At 50.0% G+C, this 10309-nt stretch overlaps 2 protein-coding genes across 2 annotated transcripts; one reads left to right on the plus strand and one right to left on the minus strand.

The window, feature by feature from the left end:
* Nucleotides 1–48: 48 nt before the first annotated feature.
* DDX27 (DEAD-box helicase 27) lies at nucleotides 49–7015 on the plus strand. The gene is made up of 21 exons (XM_054081381.1): nucleotides 49–189; nucleotides 261–395; nucleotides 517–576; nucleotides 710–863; nucleotides 1211–1257; nucleotides 1421–1507; nucleotides 2280–2385; nucleotides 2479–2652; nucleotides 2947–3097; nucleotides 3252–3351; nucleotides 3838–3979; nucleotides 4054–4207; nucleotides 4322–4403; nucleotides 4479–4656; nucleotides 4793–4899; nucleotides 5078–5183; nucleotides 5287–5381; nucleotides 5483–5609; nucleotides 5863–5947; nucleotides 6132–6206; nucleotides 6456–7015. The coding sequence occupies exons 1-21, from the start codon at nucleotides 94–96 to the stop codon at nucleotides 6469–6471; spliced, it is 2277 nt and encodes a 758-aa protein (XP_053937356.1). The 5' UTR covers nucleotides 49–93; the 3' UTR covers nucleotides 6472–7015.
* A 460-nt stretch (nucleotides 7016–7475) lies between these two features.
* On the minus strand, nucleotides 7476–10298 carry SNRPB (small nuclear ribonucleoprotein polypeptides B and B1). The gene is made up of 7 exons (XM_054081390.1): nucleotides 10147–10298; nucleotides 9895–10046; nucleotides 9074–9185; nucleotides 8664–8816; nucleotides 8156–8294; nucleotides 7884–8009; nucleotides 7476–7656 (listed from the first exon to the last, which is right to left on the minus strand). Exons 1-7 carry the CDS (start codon nucleotides 10147–10149, stop codon nucleotides 7619–7621), a joined length of 723 nt encoding a protein of 240 aa, XP_053937365.1. The 5' UTR covers nucleotides 10150–10298; the 3' UTR covers nucleotides 7476–7618.
* Between the last annotated feature and the right edge of the window lie 11 nt (nucleotides 10299–10309).

Genomic DNA, 10309 nt, shown 5'->3' on the forward strand with positions numbered 1-10309 from the left:
CAGGGGCGGTCCGGGGGCGGTTCCGGGGTAGGGGCGGTTCCGGGGCGGTCCCGGGGCGGTCCGAGCCCGTGTCGCCGCGCGGTTCCGGTGGCCATGGCCGCGCTGCAGAGCCTGGGGCTGGTGGGGACGATCGCGGAGGGCGACGAGGGGCCTGAGGACCCCGAGTCTGAGGGCTCCGAGGATGAGCAGGTGGGGCCGCGCGAGGCCGGGCCGGGGGCATTCGGGAGGGCCGGGGCCGCCGCTCACCCGCTTTCCCATAGGAGCCGCTGCGGGCGCCGGGACTCGGGCGCCGGGGCCGCGCGGGCGGGGACTTCAGCGCCACCTTCGAGTTCGGAGAGGCCGAGGCCGGCGGGGAGGGCGCCTGGGCGGCGGCGCTGCGGCAGCTCCGGGGCAAGGTGAGGCCGCGGGGGAAAGGGGGCCGGGAAGGGGTGAGGGGGACACGGGGCCGGGGGTCCCGGGCGGGGGGGCTTGCCGCTCACCGCCCTCACGGCCCCGCTCCTCTCGCTCCCTGCCCAGAGAGCGGCCACGACGCTGGACGAGAAGATCGAGAAGGTGCGGCAGGCGCGGAAGCTGCAGGTGAGCGCCCTTCCCTCCCGTTACCGGCGGCCCACGGGGCTGGGAACAGGCTCCGCGTGATAAGCGAGAGCTCACACAGATGGAGGGTTCTTCTTTACCTTTCCTTTTAAAGCTTTTTAAAATTCTTCTCTAGGAAAAAGAAGCCAAACAAGTTAAAGTGAAGGATGAAGATGTGGACCCTGAAGATGTTCAAACGGAAAAGAGGGAGTGTGAGGACGTCGGTAGGAATGAAGAAGATGCAGAGTCTCAATATTCACTAGATGATGAAACCATCTTCACCAAAGCAGGTATTGGCCATACACAGAGCAAGAATGTGTGGTCAGGAGTGAGAATCTGAAAGACTGGCTCACTGGAGAAAAGTCTACGGTGAAGCTCTGCTGGGGTGGGCAAGAACCACTTACTTTTTGCTGCTTCCTTCTGCAACATTCGTTCTGATTTTGTTTAAGCTTGTTTTAGATGGTAGCCGTGGCACTTCAATTGAACTCATCCCCAAGGAAGGATATTTGCTTGGCATTTTACTCCATTGCATACGTATACTCATTCCTGAGGCTTCTCCCTCAAAAACTGAGCTGAAGATAGTCACCATATCTTGTATTTTTAGCTGTGATTGCTGATTCTTGTCACATTTTTGCAGATACAGTCAAAGTGAAGGAGCGGAGGAGAGCAAAAAAGGGAGAAACGGTAAGTGTTGGACAGAATGACACTAAGTCATTCCCTAGCATTTCTGCTGGAGGAGTTTGACTTTGGTTAACAAACTGCAGCTCAAAACCTTCTCAGAGCCATTTGATAACAGGTTGTGTTGCTGCCTGTGTTGTTCCAGTTTTGATGTTCTTGCTGTTTCTAGGAAGCAGAGAGCTTTTTCGAAGATGCTTCTCAATATGATGATAACTTGTCATTCCAGGACATGAACCTTTCACGACCTTTGCTAAAGGTAATTCAACTAGTTCAGTTATTGCATATGTTACTGTGAAGAATGTTGTACAGCCTCCTCTGTGAACTGTCAAAATTGCTCTTTGCAGCCTCTCTGAGAATGAAATTATGTGGAAGCTAGTGTAATCATCATTTAGGAGCTGTTATTCCCAAATAATGGGTACCATTCTTTGATTTGCAATGTCAACACTATCTTAAGTGAGACTTGGCACAGAATCGTAGATTGTTTGAAGTTGGAATGGGCCTTTAGAGCTCGTCTTATCCAACCCCTACTCAAGCAGGGCCTCCCAGAGCTGGTTGTCCCGGACTGTGTCCAGGTGGCTTTCAAATATCTCCAAGGATGGAGACTCTGCAGTCTGTGCAAGTGCAACCTGTGCCAGTGCTCAGACACCCTTAGAGTGGAAAAAAGGTTTTCCTGATGTACAGAGGGAACCTCCTGTGTTTCAATCTGTGCCCCTTGCCTCTGGTTCTATCCCTGGGCTCCACTGACAAGAGCCTGTCTCTGTGTTCTTTTCACCCTCTTTTCAGGTATTTATATACATGGACAAGTCCCCCTGAGGCCTTCTGTTCTCCAAGGCTGAATGGTCCCAACTCTTGTCAGCCTTTCCTCGTATACAGGGTGCTCCAGTCCCTTTCATCATCTCTGGCCCTTTGCTGGACTCTCTCCAGCGTGTCCATGTCTCTTGTTCTGCGGAGCCCAGTGCTGGGCAGAGCACACCAGGTGTGACCTCATGAGACAGAGACAGAGTTTAATTGCTCTATCTCCTTTGCAGGCAATCACAGCTCTTGGCTTCAAGCAACCAACCCCGATTCAAAAGGCTTGTATCCCAGTGGGACTTCTGGGGAAGGATATTTGTGCCTGTGCTGCCACTGGGACAGGTACGGGGCTGAGCAGGGTGCAGGAAGAATGGAGAAGTAGCTACTCCTAATGATACATAATTATTGATGATTCTTCTTAATTTTATTCTTTAGGTAAAACGGCTGCCTTCATCTTGCCTGTCCTCGAGCGTCTGATTTACAAACCTCGTCAGGCTCCGATAACACGGGTGTTGGTTCTTGTGCCAACACGAGAACTGGGTATTCAGGTGCACTCTGTCACCAAACAGCTGGCACAGTTCAGCAGTGTCACAACTTGCCTTGCTGTAGGTGAGTATTAAGTTGCTTGTGTGAACTGTACAGTCTTGCACAGAACTGTGAATTCCTTGTTGTGAAACTGGAGGCTCTATGGTTATTGCAGGCCTAGTAGGTGTGCTGTGGTTTAAAATCTTAATTTCCAGTACCATGCTGTACTTTTTGTTTGTTGGTTTCTGGAAAGAAAAGGCAGGATCACTTCAAACTGTGAATGTGGTATTAATCTGAGTTGTTTCCCATTCCTTGGGCAGTTTGCATCTGTGCTCTGCTGCAGCACAGAGTCAGTAGTCCGTGTTTGTTGTCTTTCAGGTGGCCTAGATGTGAAGACTCAGGAAGCAGCTCTGCGTTCTGGGCCAGACATTCTTATCGCCACTCCTGGGCGACTGATTGATCACCTCCACAATTGCCCTTCTTTCCACCTGGGCAGTGTTGAGGTGCTGATTTTGGATGAAGCAGACAGGTACGCTAAACAGGGCAGCCGTGAAAAATGAGAGGGCGGGTTTTTTTGTTCCTGTTCCGAGGCTATAGGTAGTCTTTGTTGCCCTGCCTTAAGTCACGTTTCTTAGCTAGAACCAGATAAAGATGCCTTCCGTTGCTGTTTTTCCTCTGCGCAGGATGCTGGATGAGTACTTTGAGGAACAGATGAAGGAAATAATCAGGTTGTGCTCCAACCACCGTCAGACAATGCTTTTCTCTGCCACGATGACAGAGGAGGTAAGATGGGCTGCTTATATTGAAGTATATTGAAGCAGAAGGTTGAATAGGCTGAGAGCTGGGTTGTGCAACCTGGGAAGAGAAGGCTCCGGGGAGACCTTAGAAGGCTCCGGGGAGCCCCTTTCCAGTACTGAAAGGGGCTACAGAAAAACTGGGGAGGGGCTCTTGATCAGGGAGTGCAGGGAGAATGGTTTTAAGCTGAAAGAGGGGGAAATTGAGATGAGATACTGGGAAGACATGTTTTGCTGTGAGGGTGGGGAGGCCCTGGCCCAGGTTGCCCACAGCAGTGGTGGCTGCCCCATCCCTGGAGGTGTTTGAGGCCAGGTTGGATGGGGCTTGGAGCAGCCTGATTTAGGCAGGTGAACTGGGTGGGCTTTGAGATCTCTTCCAACCCAAACTATTCCATGATTCTATTAATAGAATTTGTCTGGTCTTTTACCAGAGATTATGTGGACACTTTTTTTTTTTCTTACTCTGCTTTGATAGGTGAAAGATTTGGCATCTGTTTCCTTGAAAAATCCCGTCCGAATTTTTGTGAACAGCAACACAGATGTGGCCCCTTTCCTGCGTCAGGAATTTATCCGGATCAGACCCAGCCGAGAGGGGGACCGTGAGGCCATAGTATCAGGTTAGTGATGGGCAAAGAAAAGCTGGAATGAGTCAGTGACTGTGAAGCTGACCTCTGAGAGGACTTTCTTTCAGCTCTACTGACACGGACCTTCCCGGATCATGTGATGCTCTTCACCCAGACCAAGAAGCAAGCTCACCGTATGCACATCCTGCTTGGGCTGATGGGCCTGCGGGTTGGGGAGCTTCATGGAAACCTCTCTCAGGCACAGCGGCTGGAAGCACTCAGGTATTAGTAGGCTTAGTTGGCAATCATAGGCAAAAAAGAAGTCAGGAGCTGGAAGTTTTAGGGCAGAAGTGGATTGCTGTATTCATTTCTAATGCATTTGCTATCTCTGCTTAGGCGCTTCAAGGATGAGCAGATTGATATTCTTGTAGCTACAGATGTGGCTGCACGTGGACTTGATATTGAAGGCGTTAAAACAGTGAGTATTGGTGGCGCTGAGCCTTTTAGTGAGTCCTTCAATATTGTTTCCCTGCAAACACTGTTTCTGTTACAGGTAATCAATTTTACCATGCCCAACACCACCAAACACTATGTTCATCGAGTGGGTCGAACGGCAAGAGCAGGCAGGGCTGGTCGTTCAGTCTCACTTGTGGGCGAGGAAGAGCGCAAGATGCTGAAGGATATTGTGAAGAATGCCAAAACACCAGTGAAAGCCAGAATCCTCCCCCAAGGTACACACTTTGCTGAGGTAAAGAGCAGGAGAGTAGTAGACGGGATGTCACAGTAGAGGGACAATAAAAGAGGTGCTGAAAAACAGCATGGAGTTTACATGAGCTGCTTCTGATCTTCATGCTGTATCATTTTCAGATGTCATACTAAAATTTCGAGAGAAGATTGAGAATCTAGAGAAAGATGTGTATGCAGTTCTTTGCTTGGAGCGTGAAGAACGTGAGATGCAGCAGTCAGAGGCCCAGGTAAGAGTTGTTCTAGGACTTATTTATTTTTACCTTTTTTACCTATTTTTTTAAGGATGTGGAGTAGATTCAGTGCACAAGGAGGTTACCCCAGTGTAGTAAACTTGCCTGCTGTAGTAAGGGAAGTGATAGATATTTTTAGCCACCATGATCTTACTTCTTGCCTGTATTATCTCAGATCAATAAGGCAAAGAAACAGCTGGAGACAGGAAAAAAGGAGGCTGTGGGTGAGGTTTTGGAGCGGAGCTGGTTCCAGACCCGGGAGGAGAGGAAGAAAGAGAAATGTGAGTCATGACACTGCTGTCATGGTAAATTCCATAGCTGGAACTAACTGGACTCTGGTCTGTACTTACAATAGATTCTTTGTGTTTTCCTTTTTTTCTCCAGTGTCTAAAGCCCTGCAGGAGTTTGACCTAGCGTTACGAGGCAAAAAGAAGAGGAAGAAATTTATGGAGGACAGTCAGAAAAAGGTCCAAATGACAGTGAGTATATTTAGGGGCAATTGGGACCCTGGCTGGCTTACCCTGGTTTTCCATTAGCAAAACCTCACAGAACTGTGAACTTGCATTTTAACACCTTTCAGCCAGAGGAGAGGTCACAGTTTGAAATCTTGAAGTCTCAAATGTACGCTGAGCGGTTGGCAAAAAGGAATCGCCGAGCAAAGCGAGCCAGAGCCTTGCCAGAAGAGGAACCAGCAGCAGCACCAGCAGGTGGAGACATTTGTTGTACCTTATGTCAGTGACTTTGGTACCAACAGGTGAAGTGAACTGATCCATATGGAGGGAGGCACCGCTCTTGGAAGGAATGGCCTCAGTGCCAGCCAGGGTGTGTGCTTGCAGAGAGGAACCATTGCTTTTCCTGATGGTTGAGCTAATGTGGTCAACGCTACTGGGCTCTGCTGAACAAGATGGGGCTGTGACCTTCTCTTTACAGCTAGCGTTCTGACTATTGTCTCTCTGATAGGCCCCAAGCGGAAGAAAAAACTGTCTGTGTTTGATGAAGAGCTTACAAACACGAGCAGGAAGGCTCTGAAACAGTACCGTGCCGGGTAAGGTCTTGCAGTAACACATTAGTCCAGACGTCAGCAGGTGGCTTTTTGCTGGATCTCTAGTTTCTCAGGGGTAATTTGACTGATATTGGGCAAAAAGTGGGCAGAGCAGAGAAAGGATTATTCAGTGGACATGTTTCTGGTATTTTTGACTAAACTCCCCCTGCTCCTCTCTCTTACAAAGTCCATCATTTGAAGATCGAAAACGCCTGGGCATGGCCCAACGCAGGAAAGGAGGAAACTTCAAATCCAAGTCCAGGTACAGCTCCCTTTACTTTCTTTTTCAGGATTTTTTTTCCCTGCTTTCTCTTTCCCCTTGTGATTGTGGAAAGGTTCTCACTAAAAGTTTTGTGACTTCTGAGGTAGCTCACCCTCCTACTGCAGTCCTGGTGCTGGGGTGATCAAGGACAGTGCTGTCACTAGCACTTTCCTAGGCTTGTGCTTGGGAGAGCACTGCCTAGAAGCAGCTCAGTGTTGTTTCCATCATTTCAAATGTCTTCTCTTTCAGGTACAAGAGAAAGTAAGAACTGTTGGCAGTTACCAGATGGGCGGTTCCAGACGCTCTCTCCAGTGCCTGGATTTCATGTACTGCAAGGATACAACTTCAGTAAAACTGCAGTTTTTCTTCCTCTTCTGGAAGAGATTTGGGATGTTCATTAATACTTGGGTGAAGACCTTGTGTAAAAAAATCTTCAGCAGCCTATGCAATAAAGGATTGTTTGTTTTTTCTCTAAAACATTTGGTGTGTTTTGTAGGATAGCTGAGATCTGTTATATCTTTGTCAGACTTCTAGTTCATGCAAGTTGAGTTGTCTTTAGGGCAAAACCTGGAGAACACTTATTGCTTTGCTCATACACTTCTGTAATCTCAAATTAATATGGCTAAGCAGCATTCCTATCAGAGCCTCTTTCTAAAACAGGGAGAAGTTTCTCAGGCTGTGTGTCACAAAGATGGCTTCAGAGAGAAGCACAGGAGTAAGAGCACATCTCCCAGAGGCTGCTGAGGAAAGGATTATTGAGGGGGAGCTTCCTCCAGACTGAAAAGAATGCTGTAAGCTGAGGAAAGAAGGAAAGACCACAGCGAGAGAAAGGGCAGGGCTGTACTTAATTATAAGTTTGCTCATCCTGGCTTTTTTTTTTTTTGACTAGAAGCAATGCAGCTTCCCTATAAAGACCCAGCAGGTTTACTGCAGGCATAGCATAGCACCAGGATTACTATTCGCCATACAGGCAGCATTGTTCTTCCACTGTAATAAAGCAGGGAGAATTCAGATCACTAACCCATATTCAACTGTTAAACTCTGTGATTTTTTTAACATCTCCACCATCCCAACAACTTTCTTTTCATCACCCTTGCTAAATTTCTTTGATACAGACCTAAAGGACCAAAGCGGCCCAGACCAGCCATGAATTCTAAGCCGTGAATACAAACTGTTTTACTTCAAACCTGCTCTTTTGGGCTGACCAAAGTGCAGCAGTGAAAGGCAAGAGCTGTGCTTCTGGAACAGTACAACAGTGGCTCCAAGGACTGGGGTTTCCAACTTTATTAAAAATGGCAAACTTTACAAGCAGTAAATATAAAATATACATAGCTAAGCTGTGACAGGTGGTACTGCTCGGTGTATTCCCTTAATCCGTCTTCTCACAGTCCAAAGGTACACTACGGGATATCTTATGGCCTTGGTGGACGCATGCCAGGTGGAGGGGGTCCTGAGAACAAAGGGAAGAGCTGAATATTGAAGAGGAAAGCAGCAGCAAGGCTAAACCAGAAAGACGTCTTCCCCATTCCCAAAGCAGCCTTGGGAACCCATTTTTGGCACAGAGGCATTTATCAACAAGCACAACTGGGGAGGCACTGAAATGCATTGCCCCTCACATGTTCCATTTATGTTACGGCCTCTTACAGCTTCCAGGCATTGAAGATGACCTTTGCTTACCTCTCATTCCTGGGGGGGGTGGTCTCATGCCTGGTGGGGGCATTCCCATAGGAGCACCTCGGCCAGGTGGCATTCCCATTGGTGGGCCCATAGGTGGTCTCATGCCTGGAGGAGGTCCCATCATTCCTTAAGCCAGAGAAAGAATAAGCATGTAAACCCAGCTTACTGATACCCTAATGTATCAGTTAAGACATCAGAATAAACCTCCATAACACCACTTTTGCCACGTGGTGTTAGCTACTTGCTGCCTCGCTCCACAGAGCAATTCCTACCTGGAGGAGGAGCTCCTCTGCTCATGGGTGGAGGAGGACCCCCACGACCTGGTGTGTACTGGGTCGGGGCTCCTGCTATGCTGGCAGTAGCGGCTGCAGCAGCAGCTGCCACTGTTCCACGACCCTGAGGTGTCATCACCTGCAAACAGAGCAAACAGGCTGGCAGGGAGAGCACACCATCTGCTTAACATTAATAAGCACAACTTAAATTATCCCTTCAGACAATTATGCCAGTCTCCTCTCAATGTATTAAATAATTCTACAAACCAATGGATGCCACGTGAATTCCGTGCAAGAAGCTGCACTTTTCAAGCCTCTTTTTCCATCATAAGACAGAATTCCCTAGGGAAATCTCAGACCAAAAAATCTTTGCTAGGCTCAAACTGCCAGGTGACAGAAACTAAGATTGCAGTCTTCCGTTCTGCCAATTCTTGCATCATATCAGTAACAACTATTAAAACCTACCACAGCATTCAGACAACGCTTTTAATGGGGCACAGCATCTCACCTGCTGGGATGGTCCTCCCACTCCTCTGACAGGGCCAGCCAATCCTGCTGGAGCCTGTGGCATGGGTGCACCAGCCGGTACTCCCCTGCCTGCTGCTCTCCCAACTCCAGGTCCTCCAGCAGCTCCAGCAAGAGGTACCCGGGCGATTCCAGTCTGAAAACAGACATCCCCCCCAAAGAAAGATTATTCAAAACAAGCACCCTCAGATCCCAGACATACTCACAACCCTGCTTTGTTCAATTAATGTCTGAGCCCACCAAGGAATCCCAACTTTCTCCAGTGAAATTTACTGGACTGAGTCACAACAGCATCTGGTAGCCTGCGACAATGCTGTTATGGTGTTCCCCTGCAAGGAAGCAAAACTATCAGACATCCCTTCCCTTCCTCCTCAGCTCTACACTTATTCTTACATCTTTTGGAGGTGGTCCTTCAACTGTCATGGACACCAGGTTTTCTCCTCGCAGCAACACGAGACCGAGAACTCGTTTCTCCTCCCGCTCTGGCTGTTTTGAATTTTTAGGTCTAGTGAGAACAGAAAGAAAATATTGCAAGACAGAGAACACAAAAACCAATGCTGCTCCCGGCATTTGCTACAGGACCCACAACCAGGCTACTCCAGAGATCCTACTATATACCCCACATTCTATGTGCCTCAAAATGAGTACATAGAGAATCATAGAATAGTGTGGGTTGGAAGGGACCTTAAAGATCATCCAGTTCCAACCCCCCTGCCTTGGGCAGGGACATCCCACTAGATCAGGCTGCCCAAAGCCCATCCAACCTAGCCTAGAACACCTCCAGGGATGGGACAGCCACAGTGTCTCACTGGAACTAAGTCTAAACACAAGATGTGTGTGATTCCCCGTGATCTTTTGCCTGCGATGCTTAACCATCACAGTGAGTGTGGGAGTCATGCAGAGGCAGATTTTAGTTATTAGGAAAGAACTGAACAAAGAACCCTTGAGCCTTGCCCCCTCCCAACACACACACACACAGAGCCCCCCCTTCCCCAGGGCAGAGCTGCTGGGTGCACACAGAGCCCTGCCACCCCCAGGACTCCCCTTCTCTGGGGCAGAGGTACTGAGAACCCCCCCACACACACAGGCCCCTCCCCAGGGAGAGAGCTGCTTGGCGCACACACAGAGGCCCCCCCGAAACCCCCCTCCCCAGGGCAGAGCTGCCGGGCGCACACACAGGGCCCCGCCCCGCCCAGCCCGTGAGCCCCGCTCACTTGATCTTGCGGAACTCGTCACAGTCACAAAGAATGAGGTTCATGTGCTTGTCGAAGGCCTTGAAAGTGCCGATGAAGACGCGGCCGTCCTGCAGGATGCACCGCATGCGGTAGTCGATGTGCTGCAGCATCTTGCTGCTCTTCCCCACCGTCTACAAGAGAGAGTGCCGTTACACCGAGAGGGGCCCGGGAGGAGGGGGGGGGGGGGGGGGGGGGGGGCGGGTGAAGGGCGGCGGGGCCCGCCCGGCTCACCATGGCTGCGGCTGCTCGCGCTCCCCGCGCTAACGCTCGTACTGCCGCTGCTGCTCCCACTCCTGCCTCTGCCTCCCGCCCTGCCGGAAGCCCCTATGCGCGGCACCGGCCGCTTCCGCCCGCCGCACGCGGCCGCCCCGCCAGCGCCCCGCCCCTTCCGGCG

Source organism: Cuculus canorus, chromosome 16, assembly GCF_017976375.1.
Source record: "Cuculus canorus isolate bCucCan1 chromosome 16, bCucCan1.pri, whole genome shotgun sequence".
NCBI classification, from domain to species: Eukaryota; Metazoa; Chordata; class Aves; order Cuculiformes; family Cuculidae; genus Cuculus; species Cuculus canorus.

What these genes read in the sequence shown, in the direction of transcription:
- DDX27 (XM_054081381.1), top strand. Translation starts at nt 94, where the DNA reads ATGGCCGCGCTGCAGAGCCTGGGGCTGGTGGGGACGATCGCGGAGGGC. An exon ending in ACCAGCAGCAGCACCAGCAG is followed by an intron (nt 5,610 to 5,862) that starts GTGGAGACATTT and finishes TCTCTCTGATAG; the next exon opens with GCCCCAAGCGGAAGAAAAAA. An exon ending in CTGAAACAGTACCGTGCCGG is followed by an intron (nt 5,948 to 6,131) that starts GTAAGGTCTTGC and finishes TCTCTTACAAAG; the next exon opens with TCCATCATTTGAAGATCGAA.
- SNRPB (XM_054081390.1), bottom strand. An exon ending in TGGGAGGACCATCCCAGCAG is followed by an intron (nt 8,295 to 8,663) that starts GTGAGATGCTGT and finishes CTCTGTTTGCAG; the next exon opens with GTGATGACACCTCAGGGTCG. An exon ending in ACCCCCCCCAGGAATGAGAG is followed by an intron (nt 7,657 to 7,883) that starts GTAAGCAAAGGT and finishes CTTTGTTCTCAG; the next exon opens with GACCCCCTCCACCTGGCATG.